This window comes from Polistes dominula, unplaced genomic scaffold (assembly GCF_049000335.1).
Source record: "Polistes dominula isolate Pdom_NZ unplaced genomic scaffold, Pdom_raw_medaka contig_78, whole genome shotgun sequence".
Classification (NCBI taxonomy): domain Eukaryota; kingdom Metazoa; phylum Arthropoda; class Insecta; order Hymenoptera; family Vespidae; genus Polistes; species Polistes dominula.
In genome coordinates, this window is record NW_028301042.1 from 1,959,800 (window position 1) to 1,976,740 (window position 16,941).

The window sequence follows — 16,941 nt, forward strand, 5'->3', positions numbered from 1 at the left end:
TTTTTCTTTCTAAATCATTGGTAACACAACACCCTTCCTCTCTTTTTACTCAAACTTGATCAAATATTCTCAATGTTTCCATTAATAAATCAACCATTTGAAAACTATTCAGTTATTATGTTGTTTTTCTTCTTTTTTATAAAACATGAAAGGGGAACAAGAAAATAATACTCTAATCAAAATCTAATAAAAAATGAACAAGAACAAATATAAGTAAATTGAACTTAACGTTGTGAATTATCACCCCCTTTCCACCCCCATCCCCACAACTTTACACCCCTACTCGTGTATCTCTTATTACAAACTATTATAATATTCAAACATACTTTATTTCTCAAGCAATTATATACGAGGGGTTGTTCTATGTACAAGTGTATGTGTATGCAAGTTTTATTCCTTTTTGTTTTCTTTCTTTCTTCTTCTTCCTGACTAACACACTTGGTTTCTATCAAAACAGAACATGCGCAGTAAGGTTTACCATTTGTCTATAGAAAACGTTTAGATATACCTCATTCTCGATATAACTTTCAATCCTAACGTTAGTAACAGTGTTTGCTTTTTTTTTTATTATTTTCTTTGATATTTATTTAGAAATTGGACAAAGAAGAAAAGAAAAAGAAAACGAAAAATGTGGGAACATAAATATTATCATACAAGGATTATATAACATGATTTATCATCCACATCAAGAATATATGTGTATATATGTTATATTATATGCATGTAAGTATATTATTATTTATTAATTGTTAGAATAATAATTATTATTATATAATATATCAATTTTGATGTGAGTATAATGATTAATATGATTAAAATGTATCTGACATGTTTGTGTTTGATTCAATGCATGTTATAAAATTGTTATATAATATATTATATAATATTATTTTTTGAATCTTTACGATGATAATATTTATTGTATATTAATTTTGATATGTATAGAATGTATAATGATTAATATGATTGTTTATTTCAAATATTTGTGATTCAATGCATGTTACAATATTATTATATAATATATCATATAAGTACAATATAATTGTTTAATTATTATAATAATTATAATAATTATTATATATCAATTTTGATGTGTATATAATATTTAATGATTAATATGACGATTCGTTCACAATATTTGCAATTTAACACATATTATAATATACCATAACGTATGACAATGACGTGTGCATAAGCTATAAAAAAAACAAATATTATTTAAATATATAATATAAAAAATGTTGTAAAGCTTATTTAACAGAAAAAAAAATAAAAAACCAAATAATTATACTTACACGTGCTAAAAAATTTAATGAAAGTACGAATACACCATTGATTAAAATAGTACATGGTTTAACGCTTCTCATTAATAACATTATTATAGCTTTCTGATATTTCGTTGGTAATTCGTAAAATGAAACTTGATGTCTGCAGATATAATTCAATAATTATAATAATTTTATTTTTTTGTAAATGCATAACATTAAAGAAATACAATATTTCTTATCGAATATACTCACAAACTTTCTAAAACTTTTGTACTATGATCTATCAATATTTGTCCAAAATAACAATTATTAATAAGTATTAAAAAATATCCAAGGATAAAAATAACAAATAAAATAGTATCTTTCATGTTTTCCATCAAATCAGATTTATGCAATATCTAAAAATCCGTCTCATCCCACCGAAAAAATAAACCCCCAAAACAAACAAACAAACAAACAAACAATTTTAATAAATAAACAGAAAATGTTGAAAATATTTTTCTTTCTTTTTTTCTTTTTTGTCTAATATTTTCATTAATTTATTTACTTACATAAATGCTGCTTGCCATTAGTGACATAACAGAGAAAATTATTATCAGCATAGATACTTTGTCACTCATGGCGTTTATCAAATCTACCAACCTTGAAACGAAAACAAAACAAAAAAATTTCAAATCTAATAAAATGTATATTTCTAAACGGAAAAAAAATTTTTTGTTTAAAAAAATTACTTTATAACATTAACATGATATCTGACAATATCTTTGACCCAATTATATGCATCACACATTGTTGCATATGACGACCAATCATAGTCAAGATCTTTCGTATTTTTCTTCAATGGTTGATCAATTTTAAATCTATATATATATATATGTATATAAATAACATTATATAATAATTATTAAAATTAATATTAATTAATATATTATTAATTCTTAGGTAGAGTCATAAATAACTTCCTTTTTTTATGAAACAAATAATGACGTTTCTAAGACTGATAAGTGCAGCAAGACACCTTTCATGGAGTTGTTTTTTCTTTTTTGCACTCTTTGCAATTGTTCAACGTATCTATTGAATTTTGCTCCAATATTACCTTTAAAAGGTTCATCAAAGTTGGAAAGACGTCGCTGCACTCGAGGTTCATCTTTTAAGATCGTATCTCCAGAACGGAATTTTACAAAACCAATTTCTGACTGCCCTATCAATTATCAGTCCTGCACTGTATGCGCTGCATATTTTTGAAGTGAAAATTTCTTTAGAATAGGGAGTGATTTGAAAAAAATGAAACGCTTGGTTCAGGCAACGAACCGGCAGATGGCGAGGTAACGGAGCCTGTATACGGATAAGCAACGGAGCGACGGGCCGCTATGCAAGAGCCACGATTTTTATTGCTTGAATTTGAAAAAGTGTAATTTTTATCAGCTATTCAACCCAGAGACCATACCGGTGACCTTTATTATATATAGCAATAATATTATAATAAATTAATCCTACAATAATCTTACTCTTGAAACTGTGCATTCGTCTCATTCTCTCGAAACTTAGATTTTTGAAGGTTTCACTTCTAACACGTGTAATCTGCACACATGTTTTTGTATGGCTATTTTTTGAAGTAAAAATCTCTTTAGAATGGGTGTGATTTGAAAAAATGAAACGCAGTGATGCAGCGGGAAAACGAAACCGGGATGTAGTGGGGGAAAAGAAACGGACGATGTAGTGGGGGAAAGAAACGGCCTTAATACTAAGTAAGAATTCGTTTCATTCTCTCGAAACTTAGTTTTTTGAAGGTTTCACTTCAAACACGTGTGATCTGCACAAATGTTTTTTTTTTTTTCAGTTGCCACCTTAATGCTATTGCCTTGTTTCAATTTCTAAAGCATCCTACATGTCGAATATGCACTTTTTACTATCCATTTCAGTGGTTAAGAAAAACGGTTAAATGTAACATTGACTACATAAAAAATTTGACAGAAGGCTAACTGAATTCTTATCTATGTAGTGATATCGAAAATCCGTTTGTTTCGGTGACCTATAGTAGGTAAATAGAAAAAATAGATTCTATATAACCGCATCGGAAGTTACTTATGACTAGACCTAATAGAGTTAATAATACAAATAAAATGTCTACTTACATTATAATACTTAATATGGCACATGCGTGGCTTATGCATAAGAAAAATGACGTAAGTGCTACTATAGTTACCGTACTTAGAATAATTATTGCACAAATTTCTAATATTACGATAATATATAGAAATTGTTTTTTTTTATCGACTAACGATGGATCTACGGGAAATGGTAATTGAGCCAATTGTTTATCGCTAATATCGTCTGTATTGTATGATAATATGTGTAATACGAGTGGAAACAATAAAGTTATACCATACAAAAAAGTAATTGCTGAAAAAAAAAGAAACCAGAAAAAACAAAAAAGGAACAATCAACGAGATAAAGAGAGAGAGAGAGAGAGAGAGAGAGAGAGAAAGAGAGAGAAAGAGAGAAGTAAATAAAATCATTATAATCATTTTATATAATAATTAATTAATGAAATATATGTATATTATATTTATTTGTTACATTTAAAAATACTTACATATAACACCTAAAATTATTCGTTTATTTATATTAGCATATTTTTGCATTATAATAAATTCATTCTCGTTTGACAATTGATTGCAATCTGATGCAACGTGATTGACAATATTTTTCATCTGAAACATTCGAAATATTATATATATAATAAATAAAATATAATTTTATATATTATCAATCATAAATATCATTGAATAAAATTAATATATTTATTAATATTAATATATGTATGTAAAAGAATTTTAAAAAAATATATTTTATCAATATTAAATATAATAATAATAATAATAATAATAATAATAATAATAATAATAATAATATAAGGTACATACCGATTTTAATTGAAAGAGCAGACTATAATAAATAGCAAAACTATTTATAAGTGGTATGAATATTTGAAAATTTTGTACAATTGTTTCAATATTAAATTCACTCCGGTAAAAGTCATACAACTAAATTAAATGTAAAAAAAAAGAAAACAATAATATTTTAATGATGGACAAATTTCATAATATTTATCATTTAAAAAAAAAAATTAATAAAATTACAATACAATACAATATTCTATAAAATTTATTATAATTCCTAATTCTCACAATAGTTTATACTTTTATAAAATTCAAAATAATTCATAATAATTCCTAATTCACTAAAATTCATAATAATTCATAATAATTCTTAATATTTTAAAATTCAAAATAATTCATAATAATTCCTAATTCACTAAAATTCATAATAATTCATAATAATTTTTAATTCTTTGAAATTCAAAATAATTCCTAATTCTTTAAAATTCATAATAATTAATAATCCATTAAACTTCATAATGATTCCTAATTCATTAAAATTCATAATAATAATTCATAATTCACTAAAATTCCGTAATACTAGCTTATAATTCACTAAAATCCATAATAATTCATAATTCTCATACATAAATATAATTAAATGAATATAATAAAAATATACCTCAAGTATGATGCAACAAATAAAACAAAGACTAATAACAATAACACGACAAAATATTTCCAATCGTTCTTGATAAGGCCATAAACCGGTAAGTAATAATAATCGATGATTCAATTCGTAAAACATACAAAAACTAGTTGTTACAGTTTCCGATGACATGGCTACGTTGCTAAAATGTAACTGACAATGTTATTCTTCAAAAACACTGGTATAAGTATCTTATTATATATTCCACAATTATCTAATTATTTGTAAAAAAAAATGAAAATAACAAAAATTATTTCAAACTGTCAATCATATAAAGAATACTATATATATAATAAATCAAAATCGATATGGAAAATTATACGTCTATTCACATAATGACTATTAAAATGACTATAAGTATGAGAACAGGTGTTTGGTTTTCACACGAACACTGAGTTAAGATACTTTTATTCGTTTATATTTTTTATTTCAAACGAAGCATGCGCAATTGATTCGAAACCTTTCTCATTTGGTTGTAAACAACCATTATGGAATAATCCTCGTGCAAAAAGGTTCATCATTTTTATACTTGATCAAGTGTTTTAGAAAACTGATAAGTTTGTTAGAAAACAAAAATAATAAAGATGAAACATAATAATCTGGTATGTATTATATATAATCAATTCAATTATTAATTTATTTATAAATGATAATATAAAATATAATAATTATAAAATATTAATATAAAATAATCATGTAATGTAATCATGTACAGTAATAATTCTTGTGCAAAAAGGTTCATCATTTTTATACTTGATTTAAGTGTATTAGAAAAATGATTAATTTGATTTAAATAAAATAAAATTATAACAATAATTCAATAATGAATTAAATTATACAAATGATAATAATTATAAAATAATAATTAAAATATAAATATAATAATTGAAAAATTAATCATCAAATTATACGTTCATAATTTGAATAAGAGAACAAATATTTCAATAATTTTCAAATACTATTCTTACATGTGTATAAACATAATAATTAATTAATAACATAATATATTTGAACGATAAATCTTTTTATTGCACTTAAGATAAGATAAAAGATAAATTATTTAATTGGTCAAATTTCATTTATATAGCAGTCAATTATAATTTCATTAAAAGTTTGTGTTCATGACCTGATGCTGTAAAATACTGTTGCAAAAGAAAATGCCCTTTGTAGTAACTAAAATAATTAACAAATTAATTATTAATTAAAAAAAAAAAAAGACGTTTGTTAACGATAATCTGTTTTTTAATTTTTGTATTAATTATTGTTAATTACCGCAGCAAAAGATTCGTTAGATGATACAAACAAACCACCTATAGAAATGTAACATGGTTTCATGCTTCTCGACATCAAAAATAAGAACAAATTTTGTGTTTCTACAGATAATAGATAAAATGGTACTTGACACCTAAAATATAAATTAAATATATATATATATATTTTTTTTTGATATTTAAATTAACAAATATATAATTGTTGAAATATTTAATATTCTTACAATTCTTCGAAAACATTACTACTGTGATTCAACAATTCTTGTCCAATGTAAAAATAAATATAAACAATGAAAAGTGAACCAATTACAAACATAATTATTTCAATATCTTGAATCATTTGTTTGAAATCCGTGGTTAATTGAAGTACCTAAAATGACAAAAAAAAAAAAGAAAGAAACAAAATTCAAAATGAATTTATTCAATTAATAAAATTATTAGAATAATTTAAAATAAATTTAAAATAAAATAATTCAATTAATACAATTAATAAAATAATTTAAAATAAACTCCAAATAAAATAATTCAATTAATAAAATTAATAAAATTAATAAAATAATACAAAATAAATTCAAAATTCAAAATAAAATAATTCAATTATTAAGATTAATAAAATAATTTCAAATAAATTCCAAAATTCAAAATTCAAAATAAAATAATTCAATAAGTAAAATTAATAAAATAAATTCAAAATAAATTGAAAATAAAATAGACAATCATAAATAAACATTCAAATATTATATAATTATTATACAATATATGAAATAATAAAATTACTTACACAAACGAAATTTAAAATGATTATTAAAGAGAATAAAAATGTTGTCAACAATAATAACATTTTGGTAATAGCATTAAGAAAATCCATTAGCCTTGAAAAAAAAAATAAAATAAAATAAAGAAACAAAAGAAAAAATTTAAAAATTAAATTCCTCTCCTTTCACAACCTATTTTAATAAAAAAAAAAAAAATTATAATAAATTATATTAACTTGGTAGCCCTTTTATAACGTCTGATAATATCAACTATCCAATCATATTCATTTAAAGATTTTTCATGACAAAAGTCATCCTTGATAAATGGTCGTCGTATTTTCATTCTAAAAAAAAAAAAAAAAGAACAAAAAAACCATCATATAAAATTAAAATAAATCCATGTAATTTAATGAACAATTAATTTAATTGACAGGTTAGAAAAAAAGAGATAATTTATGAATTGTTTATAATTAAAATACGTACATTACTATACTGAATTGACCAGAGATGTGAAATATAAATGACAAATACGTTGACATACATATCATTGTTATTGTTAATACTATATATAATATTAATATTTGATAAATAAGTAAACAATAAGATAACGAGCCAATTTCAGTAATATTATCCAAGGATAAAGGTAATGTTAAACGTGGATTATCAAGTGAACCTAAATGATACAAAATAATTGTTAAAATTGATGGAAATGTTAATAACACGAACTGCAGATTGAAGAAAACTGCAACAATCGAAAATACAAATAAAAAAATGTAAAAAAAAATTTTATCTATTTTTTTTTTTTTTTTTTTAATAAAAATTCAAATAATTCTTACCAATAAAAAATATTGTACAATATTTGCCCAGTTTAGTATATTTATTTATAATATTAAGTTCCTCGTCATCCAAAATGGATTTGTAATCTTCTTTGATGTGTTCATAAATTAATGTTCTCTGAAAATAATATCTAATTATAAAAACGTATACATATGTAAATCGATTAAAAATTAAACTAAAGTTTAGAAAAAAAAAAAATAACAAAAATAAAACAAATGATACCAACTATTTCGACGTTAAAATAAACGGACCAAAATATGGAAAAAAATGATAATCCGCATAATATTCTTTGTAACAATTTGATCAGCAACTCCAATTTATAATTCATCGTGATCAATCGATAAAACTGCAATTAATACAAAAAATCATAAATACGAAATATAATAAACTTTAATATTAATACTTAATAATTAATTTTAAATATATATATATATATATATATATATATATATATATATATATATTTTATTATATAATAATATTTATATTATATATAATAAAATATATAATATTATTAATTAAAATTAAATATTATTACAATAATAATTAATTTAATTTATATTATAATTTTAATATAAATTATATTACACAATTTGATTATTATAATTATAATATTATACTATTAGTTAAATTATATATTATTATTCATTATAATTAAATATTATTTTAATTATAATTAATTTAATTTATATTATAATTTAATATAAACTATATTACATAATTTGATTATTATAATTATAATATTATAATATTAATTAAAATATATATTATAAACAATTTTATTTATATATATATATATATATGAAAACGATTTAATATTACCATTTGAAAAAAACCTGGTATACTGCTAATGAATATTATCCTAAAAAATATAGAACGTTTAAATGAACTTATATCAGATAATACACCTAAAGTAAATCCAACAAATTTATTAGTATAAAGATAATGTCTTTCGTATGAGTTTAATGCTTTCAGTAACATGTCGAAATATGAAATGAATTTCAAATGAAAGAAAGAAAAACATGAAGAGAAAAAACACTTACACTTTTCAATCATACATTGTACATAATAAATCTCGTCATTCAATTGGTTATATCTAAAACTCGATATAAACAAATAAAATTATAATAATCTAATCGATAAAACAATCATTCACAATAATCCTAAAACTATTGATTATTATTACGGTTATCTGTGTAGAATATATATAAAATACACATGCAAAAGTATTAATGTGTACTTTACATGATAACAGGTGTGTTGTTCCCAATGATTAAAAAAAAAAAGGGTTGTTTTACACCTGATATTTGTAATTTTCAAAAGACATGCGCAGAAGTTTCATTTCATTGAAATCATTGTCATTCGTTTTCAAACCACCGTGCAGTGCACACTTATTTTTTTTTGTTTTTTTTTACAAAGATTCAGTTAATATTTTTGTGTTTTCATTTGATTTAAGAAAAATCCTTGCTCGTGTATTTTTTTTTTTTATTATAAAAGTATAGTGCAATTATTTGAATAAAATATATTTAAATGAATAAAACATTGTAATTAATGTTTCTAATATTACTGTGATTTTTTTTTGTTAATAAATAAAAATATGTTATTTTTTTTTTCATTTTTATTACTGATACTAAAATGCCAGTGGTTTTGTTTGATTTTTTCTTTTCAATTGCACTAAGAAATATGAACATTTATATGAATTATTTATCTTGTGAATAATTTACTAATTAATTCAATTAACACAGGCAGATTTCATTCATTCAATGTAAGTTGAGCAAATAATATTTTATTTTACATAAATAATTTAAATTTTTCTACATTTTTTTATTTTTTATTTTTATTCTAAGATAATTATTTTCCAATTTAATATATTCATGTATTATTATTAATTAATTTTAATACATACATTTAATACATACATGCAAAAGTCAAAATGTGTACTTTACAGTATGTGTGATAACAGGTGTGTTGTTCCCAATGATTAAAAAAAGGGTTGTTTTGTACCTTCCACTTTCATTTTCATAGAACATGCGCACAAGTTTCATTTTATTATAGTCATAGTCATTCGTTTTCCAACCATGGTGCAGTAAACTTATATTTTAAAACATATCAGTGAACATTTATGGTTTATTTTCTTCAATAAAAGCTTTGCTTTTAGTTTGTGTATTGGTGTTACCAAAATAGTGCAATTATTTGGATAAAGTACAGTAATGATTATAGTGTTAGTATGATTATTTGTTTAAATAAATGAAAGTATGATATTCATACTTTTCAACTGTCACTTAAATGAAAGTGACTATATTTGAATTTTTTGTTTATAAAACGAAAATACTGTAAGAAGTCTGAGCATGGTGTTGATTTATTTAAAAAAATTTTGTAATAATTATTATTAAAACCACGTGAATTTTTTTCAATCAAGGTAAAATTATTTAGAAATATTTTATTGTACAGTATAAAAGCAACATCAGTCGTAATTGATTAATAATAATGATTAGAAAATGTTTTAGTATGTACATTAAGACTGAAATATTTAATTTTGTTAAATAATAATTTAAATAATACACTTAAGAAACCAATAATAATATTATTCAAAATTGTATGCAAATACCAACATAATTTATATGAACAATGTCATTTTATTGCACATATAATTAAATATACCTTCAGTTTTCAGTTCTGAAAACTGTACACCTGTCTCCTTTATTTTTTCTATTACTATTGTTTCATGATTTCATACTGTAAAATACAGTTGAAAAAGAAAATGTTTTCTGCATTAACTAGAACAAAAAATTCAATTATTAATAACAACAAATTGTATTACTATTAATATTGTTTTAATATATTCAAATTAATATAAAGTTCAAATATTATTTTATTATTATATAAAATATGTTTAAATTATACCGCTGACAAAACTTCGAGGGATGATACGAACAAACCACCGATCGAAAGAAAACTCGGTTGCATGCTTCTGGTTATTAAAAATAAAAATAACTTTTGCGTTTTTATCGATAACATGTAAAACGGTACTTGACATCTGTAAATAAAATAACAATTATATGTTAACAATTTTTTGAAAATTAAATTAACAGATATAAAAGCTCTGAATTATTTTAGACTTACAATTCTTTAACAACGTAATTACTGTGATTTAACAATTCTTGTCCGATGTAAAAATAAATATAAACGCTAAACATAGTAAAAATATTGAAAATAAACATTTCAATCTTTTCGCTAATATTTTGCAAATCAACAGATAATTGAAATATCTATAAAAAAAAAAAAAATTAATATTCAATGACAAATAAATCCATTTCAATATATTTATATCTTAATTTATTTTAATCGAATATATATATATAGTAAATTGTAACAACATACAAAATAATACTACAATTAAAATGAAATATATAAAATAATAATACAAGAAAAAATATAAAAATTAAGATTAGTTGAGTCATACGAAAACCTGAAAAAAAAAAACTTGAAATAATTGAATTGTAGTACAGTGCCATCTTTTAAAATTGTACAGTACCAAGAGGCTTAAATTACCCTCTACATAATAAATCTTTAATTTTGCGATAAAAAAATAAAAAATAAACGCAATAAAAACTATCCTATGGACTAAGTTAAAAAGAATTTAGAAAAAAATTTATATATATATATTCGATTAATCACGTAAAATATGAAAATTAAACTTACGCAAATGAAATTGATCATGAGTATCAGAGTTATAAAAAAAATTGTGATCAATAAAATGATCTCTGTTAAAGCATTGGTCAAATTGACTAATCTTCAACAAAAAAACAAACAAGAAAAATGACAGAGAAATAATAAAAAAAAAAAAACTACTGTAATCAACTTTGTTTTTTTGTAATTATTATTCACTAAAATTAGAATAAATTGAACTAACTCGGTAACCCTTTTATAACGTTTAATAATATCGATGATCCAATCGTATTCATCCAAAGATTTTTCAGCATTCAAATAATCATTGACAAATGGTCGACGTATTTTCATTCTTAAATAAAATATCTAATGAAATATATATTATATTATTTTTACCTTAATACATAATTATTTGTTTAAATATTAAAAAGCTTACGCAATAATTTTAAATTGACTAAATGCATGCAGTAAAACTACCAAATAGTTTGACATACATATGGTAAACACCATAATTCCAATATAGAATAGCACTAATTGATAAACAAGTTGACAAAAATATCGAAATCCTATTTCAGAAGCACCATTTAAGGATAATGGTAGAGTCAAATGAATATCATCAAATATACCTAAGTAATAAAAAATAATTTTTACGATAGATGGAAATGTTGCCAACATAATGTACAAATTAGAACAAACTGTAACAATGAGAGAGAGAAAAAATTAAAATAGTCCGACAATTTTTATTAATTATATTACTATGGAAATAATGTTTCTTACCAATTATAAATATTGTATAATATTTACTTTGTTTAGCATACTTTTCAATAATATTTAATTCCTCGTTATCGGATACTAATTCATAATCTTTCTTAATATGAGAAAAAACTAATGTTCTCTAAAAATAACATCCATTAATTCATACGTAATTTACAAATAAATACAAAATAATATATAATATTATAGAAAAAAATATATATATATAAATAATAATAACCGTTTCGACGTAAGAATATAGAAACCAATAAAAGCTATAAAACAATAGTGATGCTAATATTCTTTGTAACAATTTGATCGTCAATTCCAATTGAAAATTTATCGTCAAAAGCTGATAACACTGAAATAATAAAAAAAACCACACAATGTAATACTGTAATACAATAGAATAATAGTATAATAGTACTATGTAAATTTTTGTTAACTTAAAAATCAAATTTAATGAATTTATGAATATAATTAACATAATACCATTTGTATAAAAAATGGTTGAGCACATATGAATATTATTAGGAAAAGAGATGAACGTTTAGTTGAATTTATATTAGGTGATATACCAATAGCAAAACAGACAAATTTTTGTGAAAAAAGAAAATGTTGTTCGTATGAGTATATTGCTTTTAAAAACATATCAATGTATACGTAACGTTTACTATAAGAAAGCAAACATCAGACTAACACATTGCTTTGTTTTATGTGTTCCCATTTGTCTCTAAGTGAACATAAAAAATGAATTATAATGATCTAATCAATACAAAATTATAATCTTATCCCCACTTATTATAATTAGGGTTACTTGTGTAGAATAAATACATGCAAAAGTAAAACTGTATACCTTAGAATGTATGTGATAACAGGTGTGTTATTCTCAGCAATTAAAAAAAGGGTTGTTTTGTACCTTCCACTTTCATTTTCAAAGGACTTGCGCACAAGTTTCATTTTATTATAGTCATAGTCATTCGTTTTCCAACCATGGTGCAGTAAACTTATATTTTAAAACATATAAATGAACATTTATGGTTTATTTTCTTCAATAAAAACTTTGCTTTTAGTTTGTGTATTGGTGTTACAAAAATAGTGCAATTATTTAGATAAAATAAACTAATGATTATAGTGTTACTATGATTATTTGTTTAAATAAATGCAAGTAGGATATTCACACTTTTTCACTGTCACTTAAATGAAAGTGACTATATTTGAATTTTTTGTTTATCAAACGAAAATACTGTGAGAAGTCTGAGAATGCTGTTGATTTATTAATAAAATTTTTGTAATAATTATTATTAAAACCACGTGAGTTTTTTTGATCAAGGTAAGATTATTTAAAAGTATTCTCTGTGTAACTTATTATACATAAATTAAATTCTTCATTTTCTTCTTACACCCGGTCATATCATTGAAAACAGAACTATTTTAGAATCCATATTTTAAGGAACAGTATAAAAGCAACATCAGTTGTATAATTGATCAGTATAATATAAACTAAATATATGTTTTAAATAAAATAATGACAAGAAAATGTTTCAGTACGTAAATTATTACTGAAATACTTCATGTTGTTAGAATATAATTTGAATAATATATTTAAGTAATCAATAGTAATATTATACAAAAATTTATGCAAATACCCTAGCATAATTTATACGAACAATGTCATTTTATTCCACATATAATTAAATTCACATTTACGTTTCAATTCTAAAAACTATAAACCTGTCTCCATTATTTTTTCTATTACTATTGTTTCATGATTTCATACTGTAAAATACAGTTGAAAAAGAAAATGTTTTCTGCATTAACTAGAACAAAAAATTCAATTATTAATAACAACAAATTGTATTGCTATTATTATTATTTGAATATATTAAAATTATTTAAAATATAAAATATTATTTTATTATTATATAAAATATGTTTAAATTACCGCTGAAAGAACTTCGAGAGATGATACGAACAAACCACCGATCGAAAGAAAACTCGGTTTCATGCTTCTGGTTATTAAAAATAAAAATAACTTTTGTGTTTTTATCGATAACATGTAAAACGGTACTTGACATCTGTAAATAAAATAACCATTATATGTCAACAATTTTTTGAAAATTAAATTAACATATTTAGAACTCTGAATTATTTTAGACTTACAATTCTTCGAAAACGTAATTACTGTGATTTAACAATTCTTGTCCCATGTAGAAATAAATAAAAATGCTAGACATAGTAAGAACGTTGAAAACAAACATTTCAATCTTTTCGCTAATATCTTGCAAATCAAAGGATAATTGTAATATCTACAATAAATAAATAAAAATATATATTCAATGACAAATAAATCTTTTTAAATATATATTTATATCTTATTTTATTTTAATCGAATATATATATATATAGTATTTTTAACTATTTAGTAAATTGTAACAACATACAAAATAATACTACACTTAAAATGGAATACGTAAAATAATAATACACGAAAAATATATAAAAATTAAGGTTTGTAGAGTCATATGTAAACCTGAAAAAAACTTGAAATAATTGAATTGTAGTACAGTGCCATCTTTTAAAATTTTACCGTACCAAAAGACATAGATAAACTCTAAATAATACATCTTTAATTTAGCGGTAAAAAATAAAAATTATCCTTTGTACTAAGTTAAAACAAATTTATACAAAATTTATATATATATATTCAATTAATTACGTAAAATATAACAAATTAAACTTACGCCAATGAAATTGATCATGAGTATCAGTGTAATAAAAAAAATTATGATCAATAAAATAATCTGTTTTAATTCATTGATTAAATTGATTAATCTTTAACAAAAGACAAACAAGAAAAATGACAGAAAAATAATCAAAACACTAATGTAATCATATTTTTTAAATATATTATTCACTTATGAAAAACTATCATAAATTTAACTAACTCGGTAGCCCTTTTATAACGTTTTATAATATCGATGATCCAATCGTATTCATCCAAAGATTTTTCAGTATTCAAATTATCATTGACAAATGGTCGACGTATTTTCATTCTTAAATAAAATATCTAATGAAATATATATTATTTATTTTAAACTTAATACATAATTATTATTTGAATGTTAAAACACTTACGCTATAATTTTAAATTGACTAAATGCATGCTTTAAAATTACCAAATAGATTGACATACATATGGTAAACACTATATTTCCAATATAGAATAGCACTAATTGATAAACAAGTTGACAAATATATCGAAATCCTATTTCAGAATAAACATTTAAGGATAATGGTAGAGTTAAACGAATATCATCCAATATACCTAAGTAATACAAAATAATTATTACGATAGATGGAAATATTGCTACTATGATGAACAAATTAGAACAAACTGTAACAATAAAAAAGACATTATTATAATAAGACAATTTTTATTAATAACAATACTAGGTAATTAATGTTTCTTACCAATTATAAGTATTGTATAATATTTGCTTTCTTTAGAATACTTTTCAATAATATTTAATTCCTCATTATCAGATACTAATTCATAATCTTTTTTAATATGAGAAAAAACTAATGTTCTCTAAAAATGACATCTATTAATTCGTAAGTAACATAAAAATAAGTAACAAATAATATAAAATATAAAACAAAATATATAAATGATAATAACTGTTTTGACGTAAGTATATAGAAACCAATGAATGTTATAAAACAATAGTGTTGATAGGATTCTTTGCAACAATTGGATCATCAATTTCCATTGAAAATTTATCGTTAACAATTGATAACACTGAAATAATAAAAAACAACAAAACGTAATACTGTACTTACAGTATATTATTATAACAGAACTATGGAAATTTTTGTTCACTTAAAAATCAAATGTAATGATTTTATGAATATATTTAACACATTACCATTTGTACAAATAATGGTATAGTACATATGAATATTATTAGAAACAGAGATAAACGTTTTTTTGAATCTAGATTAGGTGATATACCAATAGCAAAACAGACAAATTTTTTGGAATAAAGAAAATGTTGTTCGTATGAGTAAACTGCTTTTAAAAACATATCAATGTATACGTAACGTTTACTATAAGAAAGCAAACATCAAACTAACACATTACTTCGTTTTATGTGTTCCCATTTGTCTCTAAGTAAACATAAAAAATAAATTATAATGATCTAATCAATACAACATTATAATCTTATCCCCACTTATTATAATTAGGGTTACCTGTGTAGAATAAATACATGCCAAAGTAAAACTGTATACCTTAGAATGTATGTGATAACAGGTGTGTTATTCCCAGCAATTAAAAAAAGGGTTGTTTTGTACCTTCCACTTTCATTTTCAAAGGACTTGCGCACAAGTTTCATTTTATTATAGTCATAGTCATTCGTTTTCCAACCATGGTGCAGTAAACTTATATTTTAAAACATGTCAGTGAACATTTATGGTTTATTTTCTTCAATAAAAACTTTGCTTTTAGTTTGTGTATTGGTGTTACCAAAATAGTGCAATTATTTAGATAAAATAAACTAATGATTATAGTGTTACTATGATTATTTGTTTAAATAAATGCAAGTAGGATATTCACACTTTTTCACTGTCACTTAAATGAAAGTGACTATATTTGAATTTTTTGTTTAGTCTGAGAATGCTGTTGATTTATTAATAAAATTTTTGTAATAATAAATAATAAAACAACGTGAGTTTTTTTGATCAAGGTAAGATTATTTAAAAGTATTCTCTGTGTAACTTATTATACATGAATTA

The 16,941-nt window shown here is 22.1% G+C and overlaps 2 protein-coding genes across 2 annotated transcripts; both read right to left on the reverse strand.

Moving 5' to 3' along the window:
* Positions 1-1,129: 1,129 nt before the first annotated feature.
* Positions 1,130-4,991, reverse strand: LOC149031727 (uncharacterized). The gene is made up of 7 exons (XM_089174910.1): positions 4,961-4,991; positions 3,404-3,602; positions 2,000-2,128; positions 1,820-1,910; positions 1,521-1,666; positions 1,279-1,428; positions 1,130-1,196 (listed from the first exon to the last, which is right to left on the reverse strand). The coding sequence occupies exons 1-7, from the start codon at positions 4,989-4,991 to the stop codon at positions 1,130-1,132; spliced, it is 813 nt and encodes a 270-aa protein (XP_089031036.1).
* A 987-nt stretch (positions 4,992-5,978) lies between these two features.
* On the reverse strand, positions 5,979-8,703 carry LOC149031728 (uncharacterized). Its single transcript, XM_089174911.1, has 4 exons — positions 8,545-8,703; positions 6,355-6,500; positions 6,132-6,264; positions 5,979-6,032 (listed from the first exon to the last, which is right to left on the reverse strand). Exons 1-4 carry the CDS (start codon positions 8,701-8,703, stop codon positions 5,979-5,981), a joined length of 492 nt encoding a protein of 163 aa, XP_089031037.1.
* Positions 8,704-16,941: the final 8,238 nt, after the last annotated feature.

Excerpts from the sequence above, each read along its gene's own strand:
- LOC149031727 (XM_089174910.1), bottom strand. The coding sequence starts at position 4,991 with ATGTCATCGGAAACTGTAACAACTAGTTTTT. Across the intron at positions 2,129-3,403 it reads GCCATATTAAGTATTATAAT|ATTTAAAATTGATCAACCAT; the intron begins GTAAGTAGACAT and ends ATATATATATAG. Across the intron at positions 1,667-1,819 it reads TAATGGCAAGCAGCATTTAT|ATATTGCATAAATCTGATTT; the intron begins GTAAGTAAATAA and ends ACGGATTTTTAG.
- LOC149031728 (XM_089174911.1), bottom strand. The coding sequence starts at position 8,703 with ATGTTACTGAAAGCATTAAACTCATACGAAAGACATTATCTTTATACT. Across the intron at positions 6,501-8,544 it reads TACCAGGTTTTTTTCAAATG|GTACTTCAATTAACCACGGA; the intron begins GTAATATTAAAT and ends TTGTCATTTTAG. Across the intron at positions 6,033-6,131 it reads CTAACGAATCTTTTGCTGCG|TTACTACAAAGGGCATTTTC; the intron begins GTAATTAACAAT and ends TAATTATTTTAG.